Raw genomic sequence first — 24,463 nt, forward strand, 5'->3', positions numbered from 1 at the left:
TCACATGATTCCAAGTTCAAATAGTATTTAAAAATGATGAGTTTTCTGCCTCTATCCTTCAGCCACTGAGTGCCTTTACCCACAAGCCAACAGAATTTATTTCTTGCAGATCCTTTGAGAGTTTTTTACACATGTGGAAGAAAATAGTAGCATACTACACATACTATTCTACAACTTTCTTTTTTACTTAACATTTCTCAGAGATATCTACATACTAGAATTTATATGTATATGTGTATTACAGAATTTTTAAGAAAAACAAAGAGGATGTAGGTAGGTACAGTACACAGAACAGCATTTATTAGAAGGGATTAGTTCGTGTGCACTTCAGCTCACATCAACTTTTCTAGTCCAGTTCCAAAGGCCCAAGAACCAGGAGTCCTGATGTCTAAAGGCCAGAGAAGTGTGTCCTATCTCAAGCAGACAAGATTCATCCTTCATCTACCTTTTTGCACTGCTCAGGCCCTCACCAGTTTGGATGTGCCTGCCCACGGTGGCGGACAGATGTTCTTACTCAGTCTCCAATTCAAATGCTGTTTTCTCCATGAAATGCTCTCCAAGACAGATCCAGAAATAACATTTTTGGCTAGCCACTTGGGCATCCCTTGGATATGCCAACCACAATGACATATAAAATTAACCATGGCATGCATGTATACACGTACCTATGTATCTGTGTGTATTCCACTCCATAATACATCAGTCAAACCCTCTATTGATGGACATTTATGTTGTGTATAATCTTTTGCCAATGATCCCACTAAAAAGTTACATGCACATGTCATTTTCTACAGGTGAGACAGCAGAATGGGAAAGTGGGGCTGGGATTTTGACAGTTCCTTCCAGCTGTGCTTGGTTGGAGCTTAGTAAGTATTCCTGATGGTTTTTACTCGATCCTCGTAACCGCACTGCCTAGTACTATTCCACCCAAGACTCAAGAGAGGCAAAGCAGTTTGCTCCAGATGACAGAGCCATCAGATGGTAGAGGTTCAATTTTAAAGTTGGTACTGTGCCCGCATCTCTACTTGAATATCTTGTCACAGTCTTTCCCTGTGGTGGATTGCCTGCCTAGAATGCCCTCTGCCCACACCCAGTCTGGAGGAAGCCCACCAGGTGCCCTGCACCCGGCCCAGCAGAGAGACAAGTAGACTCCAGCCAACTACAGGTACTCTGCTTCTAGCTCAGTGCATCCTGGGAGCTTCCAGAATAGATCAAGGCAGGAGACAACAGGAAAGTACCATTCAAGGTCCTCGGTGAGGGTTGGGGCTCCAAACTTAACTTGAAGAATTTCTTCCTGTCTAGACTCCTATTCCCCCTGTCCTTGTCATCCTACTCCCTGGCCCTGCCTCTCCCTGTCACCCTCAAAGATTTCATGACCTCTGGCTTCCCCTGGGCCAGACCTTCCTCCTCGGCTGCCATGGCAACCACTCTCAGCACACTCAGTTACAGAACTGTTTCCTTGTAGATCACTATGTGTGTCCCAAGCCAGGAGATTCTCGAGGGTGACATTTGGTATTGTTGACCCTCACCTTTGCAGCATAGTTCCTTACTCAAAGGAGGCCTCTCCTGAAGTTTGTTACTCTTACTCAGCAGCACACGGGCAGAGCCAGAAATCAAAGCTGTTGAGGAGGTAGACAGCAAGGAAGGTAAATCCAGGCTCTATAGCTTTGGCTGCAGGCTTGGGAAACGGCACTGGAGGCCCTTCTGAGGGCTGGTGTCCCAGTCTTCATGAGTGGTTACTTTACAGTCTAGATTAGAGAGTTAGGGTAGGCCACGCCCACCCAAGGGGTGCTAACACAGGCCTCACCTGTCCTGAGAGATCCATTCTGCCTACTGCACTCCGATAGATTTCTCTTTCTTCACCAGTTCCAAAGCACTTTTCCTGCATATCCTCGTACATATCCTTGGTCTGTCCTTACTGGATGTAAATTTGGCATGTGTCTTATCTCTCCAACAACCACTAACCCTCATATAGCACAGTGTATATTCAATCATGAGTCCTTACAAGAGCTTATTATGATACCTTTTCTCCAGAGGAGGAAACGGTTAATGAAGGTTAATGAAGTTAATGAAGTTTTGTGTTAAAGCTAACACAAAAAGGTTAATGAAGTTGCCCAAAGTCACACATTAGTAACTGTGAGCTCCAGATTCAAAACCAGACAGCCTGGCTTCAGATTCTATGCCCTGACTCAAAGTCCCAAAGTCCTTCAAAGGTCACATTCTCACCCACTCCCCACCTGCCTGTGGACCTCAGCACAGTAGTACAAATCCTGGTCACATCCCTTGGAGAATGGCAGCTAATTCAGACTCAGCACGTACAGGGCAATGTTATAGTTTAGGTTAGCAGCCACCTGGGTTTCAAAACAGTGTTAGCTCTTCTTATCCTCTTACGGCTTTCATGGTCAAGGCCGTCTTTCAGTATATATCATGTCCTACAGCTCTTCTCATTGTCTGCTTTCTGTAGATTTGTGCTGATGTGTCCCCGTAACAAGAGAAACAAGCTCTTTTTCCCCGGGTTGTTGTGTGTGTGTCTGTGTGTGTGTGTTTTCATGAGTAAAGACATGGCAGACACTGTATCTGATAAAGTTTGACTAACCTGAAGCCCTTGAACCAAGCCTTTCCAGTATTTCCTCCAGTCTAGAAAGAAAAGGGTACAGAACAGGCGGGCGGCCAGTTGCAAGAAGCCTTGGGTCTCTGGAGAACCTTAGGTGGGGTGGGAGAAGGCGATGATTAGCTTCACAAATCAGCAGGGATTTATACAGTATATCTCTGCCCTCTCATTCACTTATATTTCTTAGGCAAGAAGAGAGGGAGGGGAAGGAGAGATGGAAGAAAGGGAGGGAAGAGAAGACAGATAGACACAGACAGACGAGCCTCCTGAGGGCACATGAATGTAGTCTGGAAGCAGGAATTTCTATTCAGCTCCTGTCCTCCGGGTGCAGCCATCAGAGCTGTCCCTCCATAAATCAGGCCCGTGGGATTTGCTTTGCATTAAGCAAAGAGTGTGTGCTAGGAGTGTGTGTATTGTCATCTGGAAGCGCGTTGCAGCATTCTACTGTCAGGAAGGCAGACCCCGAGGACTCTGAGGTTCTCAATTAGCCTTCACTGCTGGGCTTGGCACCATCAGGCCTGCACACGAGTGATTTATGCAGGGCTGGAAGGAAAGCAGGCTGCGTTCAGTTATTGCTCAGCCTGTGCCTCCTGCCGGGAGCCAGCTGGGGAAACACCCGTGTGGGCTGCTCAGGTTTGCATATTGATTTGCGAAGTCTCCCACAGATCTGAATGTCATGGCTGGTCTGGTATTCAAAGTTTAAATTCCTTGATTCGGGTCAACTCTTTTGTGCAAACCAAACCTGATGACAGTCTGTGGAGAATGAGGAAGGAGGAAGGCAGAGCCTAAAATGACATGACAGATCTTCAAACAAAGAAATCAAAACTCACATATTTGCAGAAATCACCTGCAAGGTCAACACAGGCATTTTTCCTGCTCAGAAAAATGGAGTATGGGAACTTCCCTTAGCAACTCCAGACCTTACGGGACCTTCTTTGCCTGCCTGAGGAATAGCAAGATCTGTGTACAGTGTTTGGATATGGTTTTGTTTTTTTTTTGAAGGTGGATTTAATTTTTGGAAGCTGTCAAAAATAATTCGGAGCCAAGTCTGGTGAACCAGACCAGTAATCAAGTTGGCTGATATCATTTGGGACTTGAAACCGAAAAGCTTCATTATCCAGTAATGTATCTAATTTTCCTCCGGTACCAGCTCTGAAGACCTCCAACAAGAATAACAGAGCTGTTTTTCCCACCACACTAATGCCAAGTTTGAAGGACCAGCATTTACTTTGCTAAATAGGTTGTGGATTATTTGTTCTTTTTTTTTAATCAACCTTATTTTGTGAAACCATACACATACATGTTAAAACTCCCCCTCCTGCATGTGATTTTGTTGGCACACAAGCGTATTAACGAGCACTATTTTTCCTGTATTTATCACAGGCCATTCATTTATTTCAATAGTCCACCACTGCCCCTGTGTTTTCCTTGGCCGCCATCCAGTTCCTAAATGTACTGCCGAACAAGGAGCAAGTAGTTTATCATAACACGGGCCTGGGATTAGTGTTGAGAAAAGTAGAGGGAGGTCGCATCTGAGCTGCCGGCCAGGGCTGGAATTCACTCTGGGCTTCGTTTCCCTCCAAGCCAGCGTCTGCCGGGGAGGTCATCCTGTGCAGCTCAGCTCATTCCACTGTGACCAACTGGACCCTGCACTGTGCGGGGCACTGGGCTTGGCCCAGCAGAAGGTTGAAAGAGGAGAACACGGTTGCTACCTTTTGATAACGATAACAAAAAAAAAGTGCTGTGAAAGAGGCGCAAATAAAATGCCATCGGGTGGGGGATGTGCAGAGGGAAAGGTCCAGTGGCAGAGACAGAAAAAGGTGCACAGAAGGAGGTGGCATTTGAGAAGCAGACCACAGAGGGTGGCATCAGCAGGGTGGCTGCAGCCCTGGTCTGCGCAGAGTCTGTGCTGCCCGCTCAACCTTCTTCTGAGACCTGAGGTCTCTGCCAACGCCGACAGCCAGGCTGCTTCTGCATATGAGATTACAGCATTAGGTGAGAAGTTAATCACAAACATGAATCAGGCTTGTTTTTCCCTTCTAAGCTTGCCAGGGAGTGGGCCAGGCCCCTCGCTGCATGTACAGGAAGTCATACTGGGGGGAAACATGAAGCCAGCCATTTCTCACCAGGGCCGAGCTGTTACCTGTGTCTTAAGATTACAGGGGAATTTATTATGTTACAAAGGAAGAGAATCCCTCGGCATGGCAGGCAGGAAGAAGCGTTTCATGGGCCAACTGCTTCTTCAGTTCCACCCAGGCTGCGACCACTGGGCAGTGTCTTGTTTCAGAGAGCCCCACCCCCACCCCAGCTCTGTAGCTGCTCAGGAACTAACCTGCATTTGGGTCAGAAACCCTTTCTGGGCCAGGCATGGTGTGTGACTCCAGTATTCTGGGAGGCTGAGACAGGAAGATGACAAGTTTGAGTCTAGCCTGGGCAGTTTAATGACTTAGGAAGACCCTGTCTCAAAATATAAAGATTTTAAAAACATGTGGGGATGTAGTTCAGTGAAAAGGCCCTGGGTTTAATCTTTAGTACTGAAACAAGAAATAGTAACCCTTTTTGGCAAAGGTTTCTGTTCTCTCTCCTTTCTCCCAGCCCAGAATAGCCAGCTAATGCAGAAAACCCACTTCTCATCCCAACCAGGAGGACTGGGGTTGTGCTCTATGGTTCTATCAAAAGCCCTTCTCTCTCTGGCCCTCTTCTAGAATGTCCCACACTCTCAATTACCCTTATGCTTCCTCACAGTCTCACTACTTCAGTTCTAGAGTGGTCTGCTTGTCACCTCATATATGCCAAGTAACTGTTACTTTCCAAGTAACTGTTACTTTCACAGACAGGGGATGCTGTCCGTCTCCCAGTGCTGTGGAGAACTGCATGGGCCTCTGTTTTCAAATTTCAGCATTGGCACGCCTTTATCTTGATGCTGAACCAAGCCAGGCAGCCTTTTAGAAAATACCACGCCTGGCTCAAAGACATACATTACGAACTATGTATTTCCCTACCTTCTAATTTCTCGTTGTGAAATTCTGAGTCACAGATCTTAAAAAGAAAGGCCTCAAGATCTCACCAGAACCTTCATAAATCTCAGTAGGGAGTGAGTACTGCAAAGTGTTTCATTCCTTCCTTTCCTTCGTTTTTCCTTAGAGCACTGAATTACTACGTGCAACTAATTAATCAGAAAACTTCAGTGACTTTGACTTCATAGGTCATTGCACAAGCCTACTAATGTTCAAGAAATTCCATGTAACTCTGGGTTTGAATGTCACATCTATTTATGTAGCAAAGGGAGTCTGGTTCTTTTTTTTCCTTCTGCCCCAAGAAAGTTTCATCTGGGAAACAGGCGCTAGGGAGTGCTAGAACCAACGGGGTTTCTTGCTATGGAAACTGAAAGCAAATCTGTCCCGCAGCTGGCCGCACACTGAAGTGGACTTTGGCAGCTTGTTCTAGAAAGGAGAATTCCCAAAGGAAGGGCACAGTCCAGAGGAAGATGAAAAGAACATGCAGGAAACGGCATAAACATTGGCATAAAAATAATTCAACCACGATTTCTCTCCTAGCAAACACAGCTGCTCAGGTAACATCCAGACAATGTGTGTGACAGACACTGACGTGTGCTGTTTTAATGAGGTAGCACGTGCACCAGAGGTTAGGGACAGACATTCCCTAATATCAAAATCACTTGTTACCAACGAAGCCCATGCTTCTATCCGCACAAAGTCCAATGGAAAAGGAAAAAGGTCACATGCATCCGCGCACACGCACATTCACACGTGCACACTCACACACTCACCCGAGACGTGGATGAACAAGCATGCTGTCTTGGCCCTGTCCTGGTGTCTTTCAAAGCTTATTTTTTTCTCAAGCCTGTTTTTATTTTCAACATAATTAAACACATTAGCAGACTAGCTTGGGCAGGACTTGAGGCAGACTGTGGGGCTGGCATCTCTGAATGAAGGGGGGGAAAAGGAAGTGCCAGGGTTGGGCGCAGGGCAGGAAAGGGTGCAAGGGGTGGAGGTGAGGGAGTCGAGCATGCGCACTAACACTTCCACAAATGCCTGTGCCATGCAGAGCTGAAGCCTGGCTTCAGGAGCCAAATCCACAGAAATCTATGGAGCTAGTGTCCCTGTGCCACGGTACACTCAGCTTGGGACCCAGGGGATGGATGGGGAACATTCTGTGACACAGTGACAGATGAGAAGATCTGGCAGTCACCAGAGCTTCTAGCTTTCAGGTCACACTCGAAAACAACCCCTGTTATATTGAAGTCACGCTGCATCCTTTGAAATCCCACCCCCGCCCTCCCGGAAGCTGCGGGAAGTTTCCGGAAGTTCCCAGAGTGAAGGCGCCTCCATGCTCATCCGGATTCTTACGGGGTGCAGCCCTGCTGCTCTCAGGCGGGGGGGACTGTATCATACTATCCTCACAGGATTCTAGGGCAGGAATTAGACCTCTGCTTCTGAAGGATGGATTGTTAAAATGCTAAGGGGCATTTCTCCTCAGAAAATGGAAATAAATTTCCATAAAGTTTTCATCACTTTTCCAGGTCCTTCCCACCTGGGCACCAAGCTGTGTTCTAGTTTTTTAGGCACAGAGCCTCCGTTTAAGTGATGGGACACAGAGAGCTCCCAGGTTGGTAGTCTGTGGAGCCAACATGTCTGGAAGTTCACACTGATTGCCACATCTGGGCAGAACGAATGGCATGCTGCACACCTCCCTTCTGGCCCTGTTTGGCACCGTCTGCACTGCCCAGCAGCAACTGGACACACGTCAGTAGGAGGATGTGGCCAGTATTCCACACATGAGGAATCAGACCTCTGTCCAGAGACGTTTTGCCTCTCCACCAAGGGAGGTGGCTGCAGAATGGGAAAAAACCTTGCAGACTTCCCAAAGGATCTCGAGGAGAGTGCAGCCACTAAAGGGCCTGCAAACCTCAGAGGGCCCAGCACTTTGTTAGATGTGCAGGATGCAAGTCCAAGCACGGGCAGCTCCCTCCTCATGCAAAATTCACAACAGTATCGATCCATCAAGCATGATTCCCCAGTTGGAAGAAGCTTTTAGTGTGTGTGAATGCTGAGGAGGCCGAGCTGGTGCAGAGAGAAAGGCTGAAGATCAAGAAGAGGGTGGGAAAGAGATCCACGAAGAAGCAGGAAGCTGCACACCAGCGAGCAAGCAGAGGGGTGGTCACAACGGTGCTGCTATGGGAGGAAGGGTGAAAGCCAAGGCTATGGCCCTTGGGGCTACAGGTTTGCTGTTGATGGCGAAGGAGTCTAATTCTGTCCTGATTCTGTGTGCAAACAAGAGCTGCTTCGTCCAAGTGTTTACGGGGCTGCAACTGGAGAAGGGACAAAGAGAATGATGGTGAGAGGCCAGGATTCCGAATGGAACAAAGCTGTGTGACAGCTTACATTTGTGTGGGGGCCCCTCCCCCATTTTTCAAAACTTTTCTCTTTAGGGTGCTTAGAGTTGACCAGAGAAGCTGGAAAATATCCCAGGGATGAGACCTTGTGGAGTTCCCAGAGAGGACAGGCCCAGCAGATTCCAGAAACTTCGGACATAAACTGCCCCTCAGCCCCAAGAGTCTCTGGGGACAATGGAGGAGCAGTCTCAGCCGGGCCTGGTGTAATGCCTGCTAGTTAGTAAGGACAGATGCCAGGGGGAGCTGCTGCCTTACACATTCTGTGTGCTCCCTGGAGCATCTCTGCTCAGATTTGCCCTTTCTCTCTGCATGGAAAAGTATAATAGTGTGTGCCCAGTTATTTCAAATGAAAACTGCTTGTATTTAGTGGTAAGGGCTCTTCTTTTCATAACGCTGTGTCTACTACCCCTCACACCACACTTGGTACAGCGGTAACACAACAAAAACTGAATGAAAGAATGAATAAGTGACTTCACAAGAAGGTATCTGTAAAGATGGGGAAATAGTTTGCAAATGACTTTAAAAGTCCGTTGTCACAATTACTACTACCTCTTAACTGCTAGGGATTAAAGGATTAATTTGACATGTGAATCAAAGTCTTTATTTTGGGGGGGAGGGGAACATTACAGCTCTAAAACCGTACATGAAAATTTTACTACCTCACGTATGATCGTGTCTCGTTGTGGTTTTAATTTGTGTTTCTCTTACGGCTGGCAATGTTGAATATCTTTTCATATGTTTCTCTGCCATGTCCATATCCTCTCCTTTATGTCTTTTGCTCATTTTCTAGTTGGATTTTGATTGGTTTTTACTATGGACATTTTGAAGTGGTGGAATAATCCCTCTTTCCAGGCTTCAGCAGGGCCACATGTGGCCCTTTGATTTCTTTGAATGTTTCAGAACAAATGAGATACATGGATGTCAGATGCCTACATATTATGAAATTTCACTTATCGTAGAAATGGTTCACTGTTCACTGCTGTCTTTGTAAGGGCTTTTAAAATATAACCAACAATATATCATCATACTTAATTTAGCAATAATTCCGTATAATCATCTAATATTTCAGATTTACATTCCTCTTTTTTCCTCAAAGATATATTTTAATAGGTGGTTGATCTGAGTCAGAATTCATTTAAGAACAATTGTATTTAGTGTCACTTTCCGGCTTTTTCTTTCTTTCTTTTTTTTTTTTTTTTTTTTTTCAGTTCTGGGGATCAAATCCAGGGTCTTGCATATGCTATGCAAGTATTTTGCAGCTGAGCAACACTCCAGCCCCTTGTCTGCTTTTTTGTTAGGTGTCCCCCCAACACACACACACACACACACACACACACACACACACTGACTTATTTAAGAAAGTGGATCATTTGTGCCCTGGACTAAATTGGATTTGGCTAATTGCTTCCTTGTTGTGTCATTTAACTTGTTTTTCTAATTGTTTCCTCTAAATTGATGGTAAATTCAGCAGCTTTGTTAGATTTGAGTTTAAGTTTTTTGATAAAAATCCTTTATACAGGTATTATGTGTGACTTGGTATCACATCATGAATCCTGTGTTCAGTTGTCCCACTGTCCTACTACTCAGTTTGATCTGTGGGTTCAGGTACTGTCAGCTCTATCCCTATTCTGGCCTTTAAAAATTTATATGAATGTTTCACCTAATCACAACCAGTGTTGCTTAGACTGTTGCCTACATGCAATATTTCATTTGGAATGATGAAACAGTGATTTTTCCAATTTAGTTATTCTGCATTTGTTAGCTGTACTGTCAGGAGCTGTCAGGCTTTTTCATGCTTTTTGTTTTTCATGAGTATAGTTTGATGGGGGTATAGCTCAGTGGTAGAGCATTTGACTGCATGAGTATAGTTTGGGAAGAAAGGGCAGGAAAATCAAAGACTTTGAATCCTTCATTCTACCATCCATCCAATGTTGACATCTTGGTCATTCCTTTTAGATAATTTTTTATACCTCTGTAGTGGATTGATAACTTGTGCTCAACTTGTAACACCCAGCTGAACTGAACCAATGTGATTGGGTGTGGGAGGTCCACCTGAGGACTGTTGCTGGCAGCATAAGAGGCAGACATGGAGAAGAAGGGAAGCTGTTGGGAGCTGTTGCGGCTGTTGGTTTTCCTGGGTCTGCTGTTGGATCTTTTGAAGGACCTTGTCATGCTAGCTTTCCTGATGAATTCAGTTGTTCTCATCTTCAAAGGAGCTCAGGACCTTGGTATTACTAGGAATGGCTATGGTTCATTTGGGGGGAGGAGTTCTGGTCCTTGATTTGAGCATTGCTTCCTGGCTCCAGAGGGGAAGACAGTGCACTGCTCAGTCTCCCAGAGAAGCTTGTTGTACTGGCTTTCCTGATAACAGCTCAGCTGTTCTCATCATCAGAGGAGCTTGGGACCTCACTATTGCTGAGGATGGCTGTAATACCTTTCAGGGGAGCTCTAGTTCTTACTTTGAGCATCAATTCCTGGTTTCAGTACAGATCTCTCAGCTTGCTAGCAGAGATCCTTCATCCCGCTGGCACAGACTTTTTGGCTTCCACCACTGACCTTTGGGCCCTGCTAGCACAGATCTGTGAAGCAGGCCTCCATGAAGCATTGTCATGGGCTGTTGGCCTCTGGTTGGACTTGTGGGAGGCACTGTTATGGGCTCTAGGCCTTCAGCTAGACTCATGCAGGAAATTACCATGGGATCCAGGCCCTCAGCTGGATTCTTTGTTCTTTAGTATGTGGACAGATTTCCTGCATTCTTTTTGTATATGACTCTTTGGGTGATTATTATAAAATAATTCTATACGCTGTGTGGCCTGTATTAAATTGTTCCCTCTTGCAAAACCCCAAACTACAACAGCCTCCATTCTTCTTCCATTTTGCCTTTATGGGATCAGACTGCATATGCTGCCTTGTGAGCTGCTTTTTCTCTTCTCAGACATCTCCCAAAGTCTGTAAATACCATTTCAACTCTAATTCTAGGTGACCATGAACAACTTGGGTAGACACAAGACCGGCATCCAGAGGGTTGTGTAAAACTCTGAGTATATCTGTACTTAGAGGGCAGCAGAAGAAGAGGGACCCTCATGAGACTAGAAAGGGGCCAGAAAAATAAGGGAAGGGCATGGGAAAGGCATACCGTGGAAGGGAGGGAGGGAGCAGAGGGGCAAAGGTTCAAGGAAGAAGCCATGCTGGCCCCAGTGCTGCAGACGGAGTTCCGCGTTCTGTGAGCCAAGGGCTGAGAGAACCTGACCCAGCAGAAGGGAAGTTTGTAACTGTATGCTTTCCCATGGCTTCAGTTTCTTCACACTGTGAAACAAGAACAAAGATTCTTATCTGTCTATCAGCTGGACAAAAGCTGGCTTGGAGTGATGGTTTTAGGGTATTAAGCTTGCATTTAGCTGCATTTAAGAGAAATGCAAATATAAAGTCAAACCAAAAGGATTTTACTTTTCTCAGTGAGAAGGAATTTTGGGGCAGATAGTGAAGGACTGTTGCAACTGGACAAGGTAAAGGAAGGAGTCTCACTCCTTTGAACTGCTTATTTCATCATGTTTAGTGTGGAACTGTCCTCCTTGTGGTTGCAGGGTGGTTGCTCTGCTTCCAGCCATCGTGTCCACGCTCCAACCAGAAAGGCAGATAAAGGGCTGCACAGAATTCCCGTATTCCTAGGTGTCCATTTTCATAAGAAGGCCCATTCTGCAGATTGTTGGTATATTGCTGACCAGAACTGGGTGACACAGCTGCTTCCATGTAGAGGACAGTCTGAGGATAGGAGTATTTTCACCTGAGCACATCATTCTTTCTGGTAACGCAGGAAAAAGGGAAGGATATTGGGGAAGCAATCAGCAATGTCTTCCTCAAGGTGAGTGTGTGAGAAAGCTTAGGCCTGCACATTAACAGCATGTAGCCTTCTTCAATTTATTACATTTCTTTGTGAGAGATGAAAATATTAAAGCAATCCATTTGATTCTAATTCTAACAGAAAGTAGAAAATAAATCACACTCAGGACTGGCCCAGCTTTTCTCATAAAGTAGGCCAGTTCCAGGGATCAGCGTCAGCTGAACCTCTGTCTTCTAGCCCTTGCCGCTTTCCTGACAAGTCTCTCTTTCTCTTTTTAATTAAATTTCACCTTGCAAAAATAGTTGGAAAAATCCAAGCTCAGCAAGTAACAGAGAGGCCTGCAGGGCCTTGTGGACTGGGCCACACGGGCCTGTGTGACAGACTCTCCCTCCTGGAGACAGATGTGCCTGAGACCTGTTTAACCTCCAGCCTGGCACGAAGCTGGGCAGCTTCAGCTCTGAGCCAACAGAGGGAGATCTTCCATCGCCAGGAAGACGCAGCCAGTTCTGGGGTCAAAGGAGAAGCCAAACAAGGCTTCTTGAACTTTCCTCATCAGCCACCAAACGAGCTACAGAGGTTCCATTTTCTCTCAGAATCTTGGCCCTTATTGCGCCCAGGCTGTGTCCCAGGATGCTGGTCTGGAAACAGTGGGCTGCTGGGCAGAGGGTCTGTGAGGTGAGGGCCGCTTCTGCCCCTGCTCCCCACATTGCTGGAATAACATCTCTGCTGGCTAAGTGGGAGCGCATGCCAGCAGCCGTTCGTCTAAATGAGCAAGTGCTGTCTGAAACAGGCCTGATGCAGGGGAAGCTGAGGAGAGCTCCAACAGCGTGCCAAGCCCTGGCTGCCAAAAGGGAAGCCGGATTGTTTCCAGAGGACCGTGGGTGCCAGCCAGTGGTCAAAGACCCTGAGTCGTTCCGCAGAATCTTCACTGTGGCTGCTGGCACCTTCTGGCTGAGGAGAAAAGACAGCTCTGGGGAAATTCCTGTCATGATTCGCTTAAGTGGGATAAATGGCTCCTGCACTGAAAGATTCAGGTCTGAGCAAAAGGAGCTTGGAATCTCCTTGGCCTTGATGTCCATGGGAACCATAGACATCGAGATCAGGATACAGGAGATGCAGCCGCCCATCACCCTCAAAGCCGCGGGACCCAGTAAGTGACCTCACCTCTCTCACCTTGGTCTCAGTCTGTAAAGTGACTGTTGGCTCTGGAGAGCCCTGAGGGGCAGCGGCGTTCTTCAGAGTTGCCGCAAACATTTGATTTAAATTTCATCAAAATTTTTTCAACAGTGTATTGTTTAAAAAGAGAAAGAGGCAAGCAAACTCAACTGTACCAATTTTAACTCACTGAAGAATGCCAGTGTGTTCATTCTAATGCCACGTAAACATCTTTTTGCGGGTAAACCTTGGACTAAAGCTGTCCTGCCATCTGTGTAATAGAAAATATTCTGAGGTTGCAAAGAAAGCTATCTTACAGCAACAATAACAAAATTTTTTAAGCCCTATTGCCATGTGCAACTAGTTATCTGAAGAAGAATTGTTCTCAACATTGTGCAAACAGGCGCTACAGAAATACACTGGACACAGAGCCAGAACTCACGGCTCCATGCTAACTTCCCACTGGGGGTTATCAAAACAGCCTATGACACTCACTGGTTAACATACAACTTAGCTTCATTTCAGCTTCAAAATGGATTAATACTAATAAATGCTTCTTTGTCCGATTGTGTGCCATTGCCATGTGGTTATGTAATGAAAGTGTTTGCAAGGCTTTGGGGCAGACTGTAGAGGGGCTATAGCTCCGAGGCTCTGTGGCTGGGCACCTGCTGTCTGTCAGGAAGTCACCGAGACAGGAATGCTACAGGGGAACCACAGCAGTGGCCAAGAAGTTTTCCGGCGGAGGGGACAATTAAAGATTCCTTGCAGCCAAGCATGGTGGCACACACCTGTAATCCCAGAACTCTGACAGGCTGAAGCAGCAGGATCGCAAGGTGGATCCCAGCCTGGGCAATTTAGCAAGAGACTCTCTTAAAATTTAAAAAAAGAAAAAAGAAAGAAAGAAAAAGAGGAGGGATGTGGCTCAGTGGAAAGTCCCTGGGTTCAATCTCCAGTACTGAGGAAAAAAAAAACTCCCATACATGAAGTGCTCAATTGATATTTGTTTATGGGCAGAGCCAACCCATGGAAAAAACTGAGTTTGTTTGTTTTTTTTTCTATTTTGAAAATAAAAGGAGGAAAACATTGACAGCCAACCTTTTACAAAATAGCAAAAGAACAGTACAGACAATACAGAGTTACAAACAAAGTGGTAGGAAATTAACAGTGCTTGTTGTATTACATGTTGATATCTTCAAAGTGGTTTCTCATGAAAACAGAGACATGCAATATTGATCAATCAAGGACTCAATGACAGTTTCTTTCAGCAAAGAAATAGAAGATAGTAGATCAACTATGTTAACTATCCTGGATATATATACATATAAAATATCTCCTTCTTGCCCTTCTCTTTTCCCACATCCCAGTTGCCCTTTACCCTTGAGTACTTTCCTATCATTTCACAATGTCTATCATACCTCCGAGTTTAAATTAACTCTTTCAGGTTTTACACTAGTGAGACAATGTGGTGCTTGCACATGCAAGTCTGATTAAACTCGAGGCTTTTATAGGTAAATGGTCACAGCTAGAGACCATACTCATAAGTGAAATAAATCAGAAAGAACTGAGTTTGTTCCAGATTGCTGGGAAGCCAGTGCTCTGTGAAGGGCCAAAAGCAAAGAGGAGAATATGTCATTGGCCTGCAGTGAGCCTCAGACTGGTTGCTGCAAAATGTTCTTGGGCGCAGGGTGCAGTGGAAGAGAAGAACAGATGCTTCTCTTCGAGGGATGCTTCTCAGCTGGTAAAACTCTGCACTCAATCCTTGCTGCTAATCTCAGAAAATGTGCAGTTTGGGATGAAGGGCAGAGTTGCCGGCTGTTCACGGAGAACCCTGTAACCTGGAGCTGGAAGAAGCACAGTGTCACTCATCGCTGCCGCCTCACTCACACAACTATGGCCCGAGCCAGTGCTCCTCATGCTGGGTGACAATCATGCGGTCGGCCTGCGGAAACGCGGCTTCCAGGACCCTCCTCACGGCCATCCTGGTTCCGCACATTTAACACAAGCTGAGAAGATTCATGTCCAGCAAGCTCTCCAGTGGGACTAACTCTGCTGGCCCCAAACATCACTGAGAGGCACTGCCTTAAATATGGATGGGACACATCTTCAGCGCAGTGTAAGGCCTGCAGGAAGAGGGACCCCTTGGTGGGATAAAGGGCCTGGATATCCCCCTTCGTACCCCCGTTCACAAAGGAGCTACCAAGATGGCTCGGATCTGGACCTACGAGAGTGCTGGAGGGGGTCCCAGGAACACAGGGAAATGGGCCCACTGATCAAGCTTCTGCCTGGCTTCCCAACAGGTGTCTACTGGAGAGAGCGACATGAAGAAGAAAAGCAAGTCAGGTTAAGAGCCAGCCCTTCCCGAAGGAGCACAGGAGCTGAAGGGGAAGCAGAAGGATTCTGCAAAGCATTGTCAGGACTGGGGCTGACAGACTGTGCTCATCAGAGTCATGAGGCACTGCCTTAGAAGCTGTGTGGTGCCTTTGATACCACGAACAAATCTTACCCAACAGTTACAAGCAGAGGTAAGTAATTCGCTCAGTCACAGACTGCCCGCTCTGTTTTCCTCACACTTCTCTTATTATTCTCACAATAAACACCTGTCTTTGGCAAAAGAGACACCAGAACGTCCCTTGCCCTATCACTGGTTTAAAGAGTGCCAGAGCTTAACAGACTCTCATATACAGCTGCTCGTGTATGACCCGGGAAGAAGGGCCCAAGACAGATCTTTGCCAGTGCGGTGGTGAGTACAGTGCCGGTACTTTCAATTCTGCTGTTAAAACCCTGTACTGAACCTTGTGAAAGAAACAAACAGATGTTGTATAGTGCAGGGTGCTGTGTGTTGTGACCTCAGTTGGGAAAATCATATGACTCATTCCTATAAACTGATTAAAATATTTTCTTTCTTCCATGACTTAGCCACAAGCATTAATTAAAGCATCAAAGAATATGTATTTGGACCTATAAACCTTTCTAACTAGCCAAAGCAAAAAGAATGACTATTGAGCATTTAAAACTTTAGAAATGCATTCTCCAATCACCGTATCAGAGTTGAACATTTTTCTTTAGTAAAGTTAGACTCCAAAAAGGAAACAAAAACTGACGTACACCAAATTGCTTTTAAGAATTATCCCGTGGCAGCAGTATTTATCTTAACTTGGAAAACCAGTGCAGATAGAATTTGTGCTGAGTAATCCATATTTACATACCATAGAGACATCCTCAGGCTTAAAAAAAAATGCACGAGCTTATTCGTGAGTCGATATTAAAACTAAAAATGCACTCATGGAAACAAATTATGATATGTGGAGGAAAAAGAGCCAGGAGAGACACACACAGGGCGTCACAGGGCATCCCAGGGTGTCACACTCTGTGGGCAAGTTGAACACTGGGGCAACAGGTGCTCACTGGAGTGAGTACTGGATCCTGGTCGTATGAACAGGGGCACGGAAGACTAGGACGGGAGGAGACTTCAGAGCCTTCTGCACACAACCTGCACTTTCTTGCTACTTGAGTATTGTCAACTGGCTGCTGTATTTTTTCCAGTGAACCATTTTTATTGAGCGTCCTGTGTCATGCTGGGCCTAGGGCTATGATGTACAAGGCTGAAAGGAAACTATTTTGGTTGAAAGGATAGACATTTTAATAAAGAATTACAAATGGAAGCTTATAAGATTATAGAAGCACCTGACTCAGATCTGGGGTGTGAAACAAGGTTCTCCAGAAGAAGTGCCATCTAACCCTAGGTCCAAATATGAGTAACAGTTCATTAAACAGGAGGAAGGGGCCAAACAGTCCAGGGAAACTGCATATACAAAGTCCCTAGCACATGAGGCATAGGGCTGTAGGGTAGGAAGAGACGAGATGGGTGCTCCTTTGGAACCGTCGACTGTGTGTCTGTGAGGCCTAAGCCATCCTGTAGGCAGCTGGGCAGGGAATGAGCAGCTCAAGAGGGAAGGCTGGGCTGAGTGCAGATTTGAGGGCACTGGCATATAGACAGTGGGTGTGGATGGAGTCACACAGGGAGAGTAGGCCCCAAGAAGCCCAGAGAAAAAGTCAAAAAGCAGAAAGGGGTTCCTGGGATAAAGGGCTTTAGGGAACCAACTAAGCCAAGGGCAGAAGCTTCCACTGAGCTTTGTCCTAGTATGACCAGTGCCTGGGGAAAGAGCATTCTCCCAGCAGGGGAAAGAGTATGAGAGAGATGGAGTGGGCTGAGCGGAGTACAAGAAGTGTGAGGGGAAAGGCAGCAAGTGTGACTCTTACAGACAGCATGGCTAAGCTGGCCTGGTGCATTGGAGGAGGCCCTCAAGAGAGAGTGGAGGTGGGAAAGGGCTCTGGGGGTGGGGGAGAGAGATGGGGGGAGGGGAGAGGAAGGGGAGGTAAAAAGGATAAAGATGTGATATGGATGTGTACTGATTCTCCACAATGAACGCACTTATTATGGATTGCAAACAAAAAGTAATAAAGAATTTGAGAGAAAGGAGATGCGACAAAGGAACTCATGCGAGGTTGCTGAGGACAGGGTGGGACCCAGTATCCAGCAAGAGGACCAGGCCCCAGAGGGAAGGGTCAGGCAGGATGGCTTCGTGCAGGTGGGGAGGGGGAGTTGGTGCAGTTGGCATTGGGAGATGAGCACATCCTTACGGGGGAGGAAGGCAGAGTGCAGGAGAGGGAGGGCAGGAGGAAGATGCAGGCTCCAGGGGAACGGGGCCCTAGGGTCAAAGTGCTCCCCGTTGCTTTGATCTTGAGCTGCATCCTTCCCACCCCGCTCAACACGCAGCTCCTTTGCTAGTCATCAGTGTGTCCACTTCCCCACCCGGCTGATGAGCTGTTAGAAGGAAGTGATGGGATTAAGCTGGCTCATGCTAAGGTTGGTCCACTCCTTGGTTTATAACTGCATTCATGCGCTTGCCTTTCTGTGGACAAGATCTTGTTTACCCTAATAAAACTCTAATTTAAGAGTTTTCAAATAGAACAGCAGAGTCAATAGTTGTAGGCAGTGGGCCAAGATAACCCTCTGCAGCCCAAGCCCAGGCTATCTTTGGCTTGCAGAGTGATCCAAAGGACCAAAGACCAGAAGGCATGGTGTTCTACAGACCTTCGTGTGCAGAGGAGATGTGCAGCCAGCTACCTGGTGCGGGTGGACACGAAATGCCCACGGCACATCCCCACCTGTTCTCCCAGCTCCAGCTGTCCCAGCCCTGGAAGGGCTCAGAATCTGGAGTTCATGGCTTCTGAAGTAACCAGTGCAGTCAAAACCCACTGTCCAGACCAGCCTGGCCTCCTCCCTAGTGCATGAACTTCCTCTGTGGCATGTTCACATTGTGTAGTTCACATAAAGTGTAAAGAAATGCATCCTTTACAACTGGAATTGACCTTGCACAAGGCATCTGCTGATGGTCATGGTAAATAATCATTCACAGTAGACCAGCACTAAAGAATGCATTGTCACCTGTTACACAGCCTCAGGCACTGGAACTGTTAAAAACATGTACGGCCTAGAAGTCTTTATCTACCTGTCAGCTGTGTGATAAGGTGGGAGTGTGTGAGCACGCTCCTGTGCCCTGGGGCCCAAGGGTGCACGACACACATGGAAACCCTCCCTTTAAACCTGCACCCATTAGCTGACCTGTGCTCAGACTCCCGGGTAAAGACCATTGTGTTTGGAATCAGAAACTGATTTTTTGTTTGTTTGTTTGTTTGTTTTCTGGTACTGGAAATCGAACTCACGACCTTGCACTTACCAGGCAGGCGCTGTGCCGCTGAGCTAAATCCCCAGCCCCAGAAACTGATTTTTAAAATATATTACTGATACTGGTTAAAGAAAAGCATAGTCATCATAGAGAGTTTGGAAAACAAAAAGGTCCCAACACAAAATAACCTTAATGCCCGGAGGTAATCACTGAACTCTACTTAATCCATTTTGTTTTAGCTGTGTACCTCTGTCTGTCTGTCTCTGTCTGTGTCTATATCTGTCTCACTCTCTGTCTCTGTCTAACTCTCTGTCTCTGTTTCCATATCTCTCTCTCTCTCTCTCTCTCTCTCTCTCTCTCTCTCTCTCTGGGGGTTATATCTCTGTACAATTTGGTATCCTGCCTTTTTCACTGAATAAATCAGGAAATGTAAAAGTAGTAACAGACCCACTTTATTTCCACATTTTTCCCTTTTATTTCTCTCTGTATCTTTCCTTCCTCTCTTGCCAGTATTCCTTTATTTTGGAGCATTTCCATTTTTATCCAAGTCCAATTCAAAACATAAAACAGTTTATGCTTTTTGAGTTTTATTTCCTCCCTACACTTGTTAAAATGGACCAGTAAAAGAAAAGTTTTCCAGATTATGATAGATCCACCTCCAACTATATAACTGTTTCAATTTAGAGTCTTAGGATAATGATCTGCCACCATATGTGGGTTATAACTTGAGGTTTTCATAAAAATGTGTCTTGGATGAATTGTGCCACAGTGCCAAGTAGCTGGCTTGCCTCTAGAAGAGACTTGCCTGACATTTACTTTCTTGAGTCAGGGGAGCGGTCTGATGAAGGCCAATGGACAAGGGATCAGAGGTGTGACTTCAGGTGTGGTCCTCTCCCAATAGAGGTGTGCTCTCCGTCACAGCTTTCCTTCAGTGCAGGCACTATGCCTTCAGAAGCAGTGATCTCATTTAAGCCTACACTTGTCTGGGGAGCTGAGGTCAGCCACAAAGCTATTGGAGAAAAGGAGTCTGCCTTAGGAAGCGGTTTCTTTGCAGGGGGAGGAATGTATCCAAACAACTTGGCTTTTGAGACCTCCTGAGACCAGGAGTTTGGAAAGATGAAACACAGAGCAAACCTCAGACCCGTCTGCCCCCTCGCCCTCCCTATCACTCCGATTTCACAACACAAAAACAGAAGTGCTTTCAATTCAGCTTTCGGAAGCCTAGCACCCGCCCCCCGCCCCCAGATCTGTCTGTTACTGCTTCTGCTTGGATTATTTTCATCTGGGTTGTGTTTTTCTGACCAAAGCCCAGGCCTTTGTCTTTGTGTATTTGTAAAGTGCCATGTCTACTTACCAGTCTTCAGAATTACAGACGATACTAGGAATGCACGAGAACTGGCAGCAGAACCCTCACAGCTTTTCCTGCACTAACGCTCTGCCCTAGCACGAGACTGGACCATTTTTACAAGATAGTATTGAAACATTCTAATCCCAAGAAACTAAACGAATCCTCCATTAGCTGTGTGTAATCCAGCGCACTGCGTTGGCACAGTGACTCTGCCATGCGCCTGGTTTGCTGGATGCCAGGCTAATGAGCTACTGCTGTGTGGTCAGGACAAAAGCAGCCTGTTCCTTCCAGGGAGCCAGCTCACGACAGCTTCATGACAGCCACGGTGGGGGTTAGACTTCACGCCGCCCTCTGTCCTTTTGGTGCCAGCCTCCTGGAGACCCAGAAGTTCCTTGGGCACGATGGTTTTCATCTTGTGACACGGATCTGACTGCTTTCAACTTTCACAGTTTAGGACCCACAGGAAAGAGATCTGAGCATTGGAGACAGCAAGATGTGAATGTCTGGACTGTGCTGAGAGGGACAATGGGGCAGGTAAGGACAGCAAAGGCAGAAATACCTCTCTCCATCCGTCCTTCCTCCCTCTCTCCCTCCCTCCCTTCTTGCATTCCTTTATCCCTTTCTCCCTCCCTTCCTGCGTTCCTTACTTCCTCCTTTCCTCCCTTCCTCCCCTCTTTTCCTTCTGTGTCTCTTTTCTTCCTTCCCGCCCTACTACTAACTTCTCCTCCACCTTCTTTCTTTCTCTCCTTCTCTACTTTCCTTTCTTCCTTCCTTTCAACTGAACTTTGCAGTAAATTGTCTCCTCCTCCTTTGGCTACAACATGACTCCAAAAAGACAGAGATAACTTGAAAATGGCACTTGGGATTCTAATGTTCAATGCTGAGAAGGCTCTTCCCATCGAGGTGTTGTTGGATAGCAGAATATACTTGAAGGCATCTAAACACAGCCTCCCCTCCCCAGAAGACAGCAATGGCACCAGAGCCCTGGGAAAGCAGAGCAGAGTAGCCCGAAGAGGCTCTGCTGACTGGGGCCTCTGAGGGGAGGTTGATGCACCCAGTGGGAAGGACCCCTTCCTCTCATAACTGGACTCACACCGAAAAGGGTTGGAACTTCATCCTGAAGTGAGCTGGCAGCGAATGTCACCAGGCTGCTAGACCAGGCCCAGTCACGGCAGCACAAGGCCAGGAAACTCTTAGTTGAAAGCAGAAATGTACTGGATTTAATGACTCGGGCAGCTGCAGAGGTCCTTGCAACAGAACTCTAAAACTAAACCATCTTGCCTGGGACTCTGTGGGCTTTCTCTGGAAACAACCCTGAAAAATCAGAGGCCGAGCCCAGTCAGAATATAACCTTTTACATCCTAGAGCTCATTCTAATCAAATGCAACCTCACACAGACACAAAGAAAAATCAGGCTTGGAAACTTACATTTTCATCCCAGATTTGCTTCCAAATGTCCATTGTTGAGGAAAAATAGTTAAAAATATATGTTTTACAACAATTCTTACTATTGTAAGAAAATTCTATAATGAGAACATTGTTCGATGTAGTCACATTTTGTTTCTAAAAATAGACAAATAAAATGATTCACAGATGCTGATTTACAAGAAAAATAGTAAAGTATGTAAACTAAGACGTATTTGAGGGAAGGATAGAGGCCCTCATTAGAAACCATTCCATAGAAAGTACTTCCTTCTCCCAGACTGGCCAGAAAACCCCAAGCTCTAACTGGACTCCTGGCACAGAGGTGCGAAGGCACACATGGGCCCTGCTTATGGCAGCCCTGAGGACCAGAGCTGCAGACATGCACTCTGACAGGAGTGCAAGCACTACTAAGGTAGAGCCCCGAGATGTGCATGTTCACCTGCCTTCCAGGCCATTCTGCTGCAGGTGGTATGTGGGCCACACTCACACATCACTGAAGTCATTTTCCCTCTTTCAGAATCCTGCCTGCAGCTGCCAGTTGGGATTTGTCAGACCTGTCTTATGGTTTGGTTAATGCCTGAGAGGGGACATCCTATAATGCCCAAAAGTGTGAGAGCCACAAAAGAAATCATTAGAAATCATGGAGCCCAGGTTTTGAACTGAGATTGTGAGCTATTTCCTTACAATTAACTTAAACATGTATACAAAGGTTAGACTCCCATAAATAGAAGATGAGGTTCTGGAAATGCGACCTTATCTCTGCTATCTTGTATTACTGTCAAGATATACTCCCTCCTCCTGACTCAACCAAACCCTAGGAGTCTGCCCCTGGGAGGTTGAACTTTCTGCCCCATTGAAGTTAGCCATGGCCATGTGACTTGTTTGGCCAATGAAATGAGAGTAGGAACTAGGGATGTTGCTGTGAGCAGAAATTCACATTGGTTCTGCCCTGTGCCTAAAAACAGAGTGTCCCAGACAGGAACTGCTCCTGAAGTCTGGATCTGAGGGGGAAGGATGAATAGTGGTGTGGGAAGGGTGGAGCTACAGCAGCATCCACAGCAGTCAAGGTTGTAGAATAAGTCTGAGCTGCTGAGTGTCTTTGAGACTGCAGAGCTGGCTGGTACTGCAGAGTGGCTTAGCAACCAGCCGTTGTCACAGGTTCTCATTAGTTTTGGCAAAATACTAAGCAAGGCGTGGCTGGGTGAAATGCCTAGGTCCTGGCTCTGTCTGGAACTCTGTTTTATCATCTGAATTTTTTGTGTTCACCACCACTGTGTGCTGCCTTTTAATGGCATATTTAATATGAACTGCAGAAAATTATGAATCATCTTGTAAATACTTAAAGCTCAGAGTTGAAATAGCAAAACATCATCAGCTGTATCTCTTAGAGTCACTTCTTAATAACACAAAACATAGGGCATTTCCTGCACTTACAATATTCTCCACAGAGACCTTCCACCCATCACTGGTTGGCAGGGCCACAGTCTGCGTGCATGATTTTGCAGCTCATTTTCCCAGTTTTCTGTTCTAGCCATGCTATAATCTGTCCTTGCGCTTCTGTGGAGCTATGGTGATGTGGACTGGTATTTATTTACCTCTACTTTGAGGTAGTAGGACAAAACAATTACCCTTGAGACCATTTTTTTAGAGCTCTAACATGGGCTCCATGATATTTCCTGTGCAACATTATCAAAGATCTTTCTGGAAAATAGGGTTTCATTGTTGAACTATTTCATGCTCCCCTCAACCCCAGTGTGCTAAGCCATTGACCATGTATCACTGTCAGAACACACTTCTTTTTGTTTTGTTTTTGTTTTTGTTTTTTCGCCAGTACCAGGAACCGAACTCACGACCTTGCGCTTGCCAGGCAGGCGCTTTGCCGCTGAGCTAAATCCCCAGCCCCCCAGAACACACTTCTGAGTTCAGACTGGTGGGACAGAAAGAGGTGGGTTGTGGCTAGCTCACTGCAGATTTCCCTTAGAAGACATATTGTCTTGGCTCCACCACTGCTGGTAGTGAAAGGATCAGTTCTCTGTCAGTCACGCTTAGACTTCCTGTGTTATCATGGACTAGCATCCTGGAGCTAATTTAAGCACAAAGAAAGAAATGTATTAAAAGATAAAAAAAAAAAACTTAAAAGATAAAGAGGTCTGCAGCTTGGTCTGCTGAAGTCTTGGTAGCAGGAACAGGAAGAACAAGTGAGAGCCAGCCCAAGTTCCCCTCCCCAGAATTCTCTATTTTCCTGTTGCTATAGGTTGGATCTGAAGTGTGTCCTGAAGGCCAGTGTGGTAAAGGATTGATCCCACTGAGTCACTATTGGCAGCACTGGGACTTTAAAAGGTGGAGGTAAGGGGGAGGTTGTTAGGTGATTGGGGTGTGCCCTTAAAGGAGATCATGGGGTGCTAGCCCTTTCCTCTCTTTCTCTTATTGTCCTCTGATAATGAGGTGAGTGGTTTTGCTCCCCCATGAACTGCTGCCACAATGTGCTGCCTTGCCACAAGCCCAATGTAGTGCTCCCAACCAGTCATAGACTAGAGTCTCCGAAACTGTGAGCCAAAGTAAAGCTTTTCTCTTTACCAGTTGATTGTCTCAGGTATTTATTATAGTGATGGAAAGTGAACTAACACACCTGATCCACAGTCTCCCAGCACTAGCAACACTGCCTCAGCTCTACCTCTGATCATCAGCCATGATGGGATGTAGCTGTTCACAGCCCAGGGGCCACATATGATAATTCCAGCTTCAAGCACAGGAGGAATCTCTCCATTACTCTCCATCCCCGTATCATCAATTGACCAAATATTTTTCAGCTATTTAGAATAGCTGGTGCTTGGGATGCAAAAGGCAATGAAAAAGAGCTCTGCGGGGTGAGAAGAGGGCAGAATTATGTTCCATAAACCTTGGGGCTTGGGATCTAGCTCAGCAGCACAGCACCTGCCTGGCAAGCTCAACATTGTGAGTTCGATTCCCGGTACCA

General features: G+C 46.2%; 2 protein-coding genes across 2 annotated transcripts in view; one reads left to right on the plus strand and one right to left on the minus strand.

Annotated features, from left to right (window-relative positions):
- The window catches only part of LOC106148626 (collagen alpha-2(V) chain-like), a 48,824-nt gene that overhangs the window by 15,993 nt on the left and 8,368 nt on the right, over positions 1-24,463 (plus strand). Inside the window, exons 5-6 of the mRNA XM_013514782.1 lie at positions 15,321-15,545; positions 20,511-20,595. Coding sequence (XP_013370236.1) covers positions 15,321-15,487 — 167 coding nt within the window. The 3' untranslated portion in view covers positions 15,488-15,545; positions 20,511-20,595. The remainder of the gene's footprint in view (positions 1-15,320; positions 15,546-20,510; positions 20,596-24,463) is intronic.
- LOC106148652 (translation initiation factor IF-2-like) overlaps positions 11,471-24,463 on the minus strand; it is a 41,143-nt gene continuing 28,150 nt past the window's right edge. Inside the window, exon 4 of the mRNA XM_013514901.1 lies at positions 11,471-12,819. The gene's annotated coding sequence lies outside the window, so the exon portion shown is untranslated. The remainder of the gene's footprint in view (positions 12,820-24,463) is intronic.

Source organism: Chinchilla lanigera, unplaced genomic scaffold (genome assembly GCF_000276665.1).
Source record: "Chinchilla lanigera isolate Chin_1 unplaced genomic scaffold, ChiLan1.0 scaffold00024, whole genome shotgun sequence".
Lineage (NCBI taxonomy): Eukaryota > Metazoa > Chordata > Mammalia > Rodentia > Chinchillidae > Chinchilla > Chinchilla lanigera.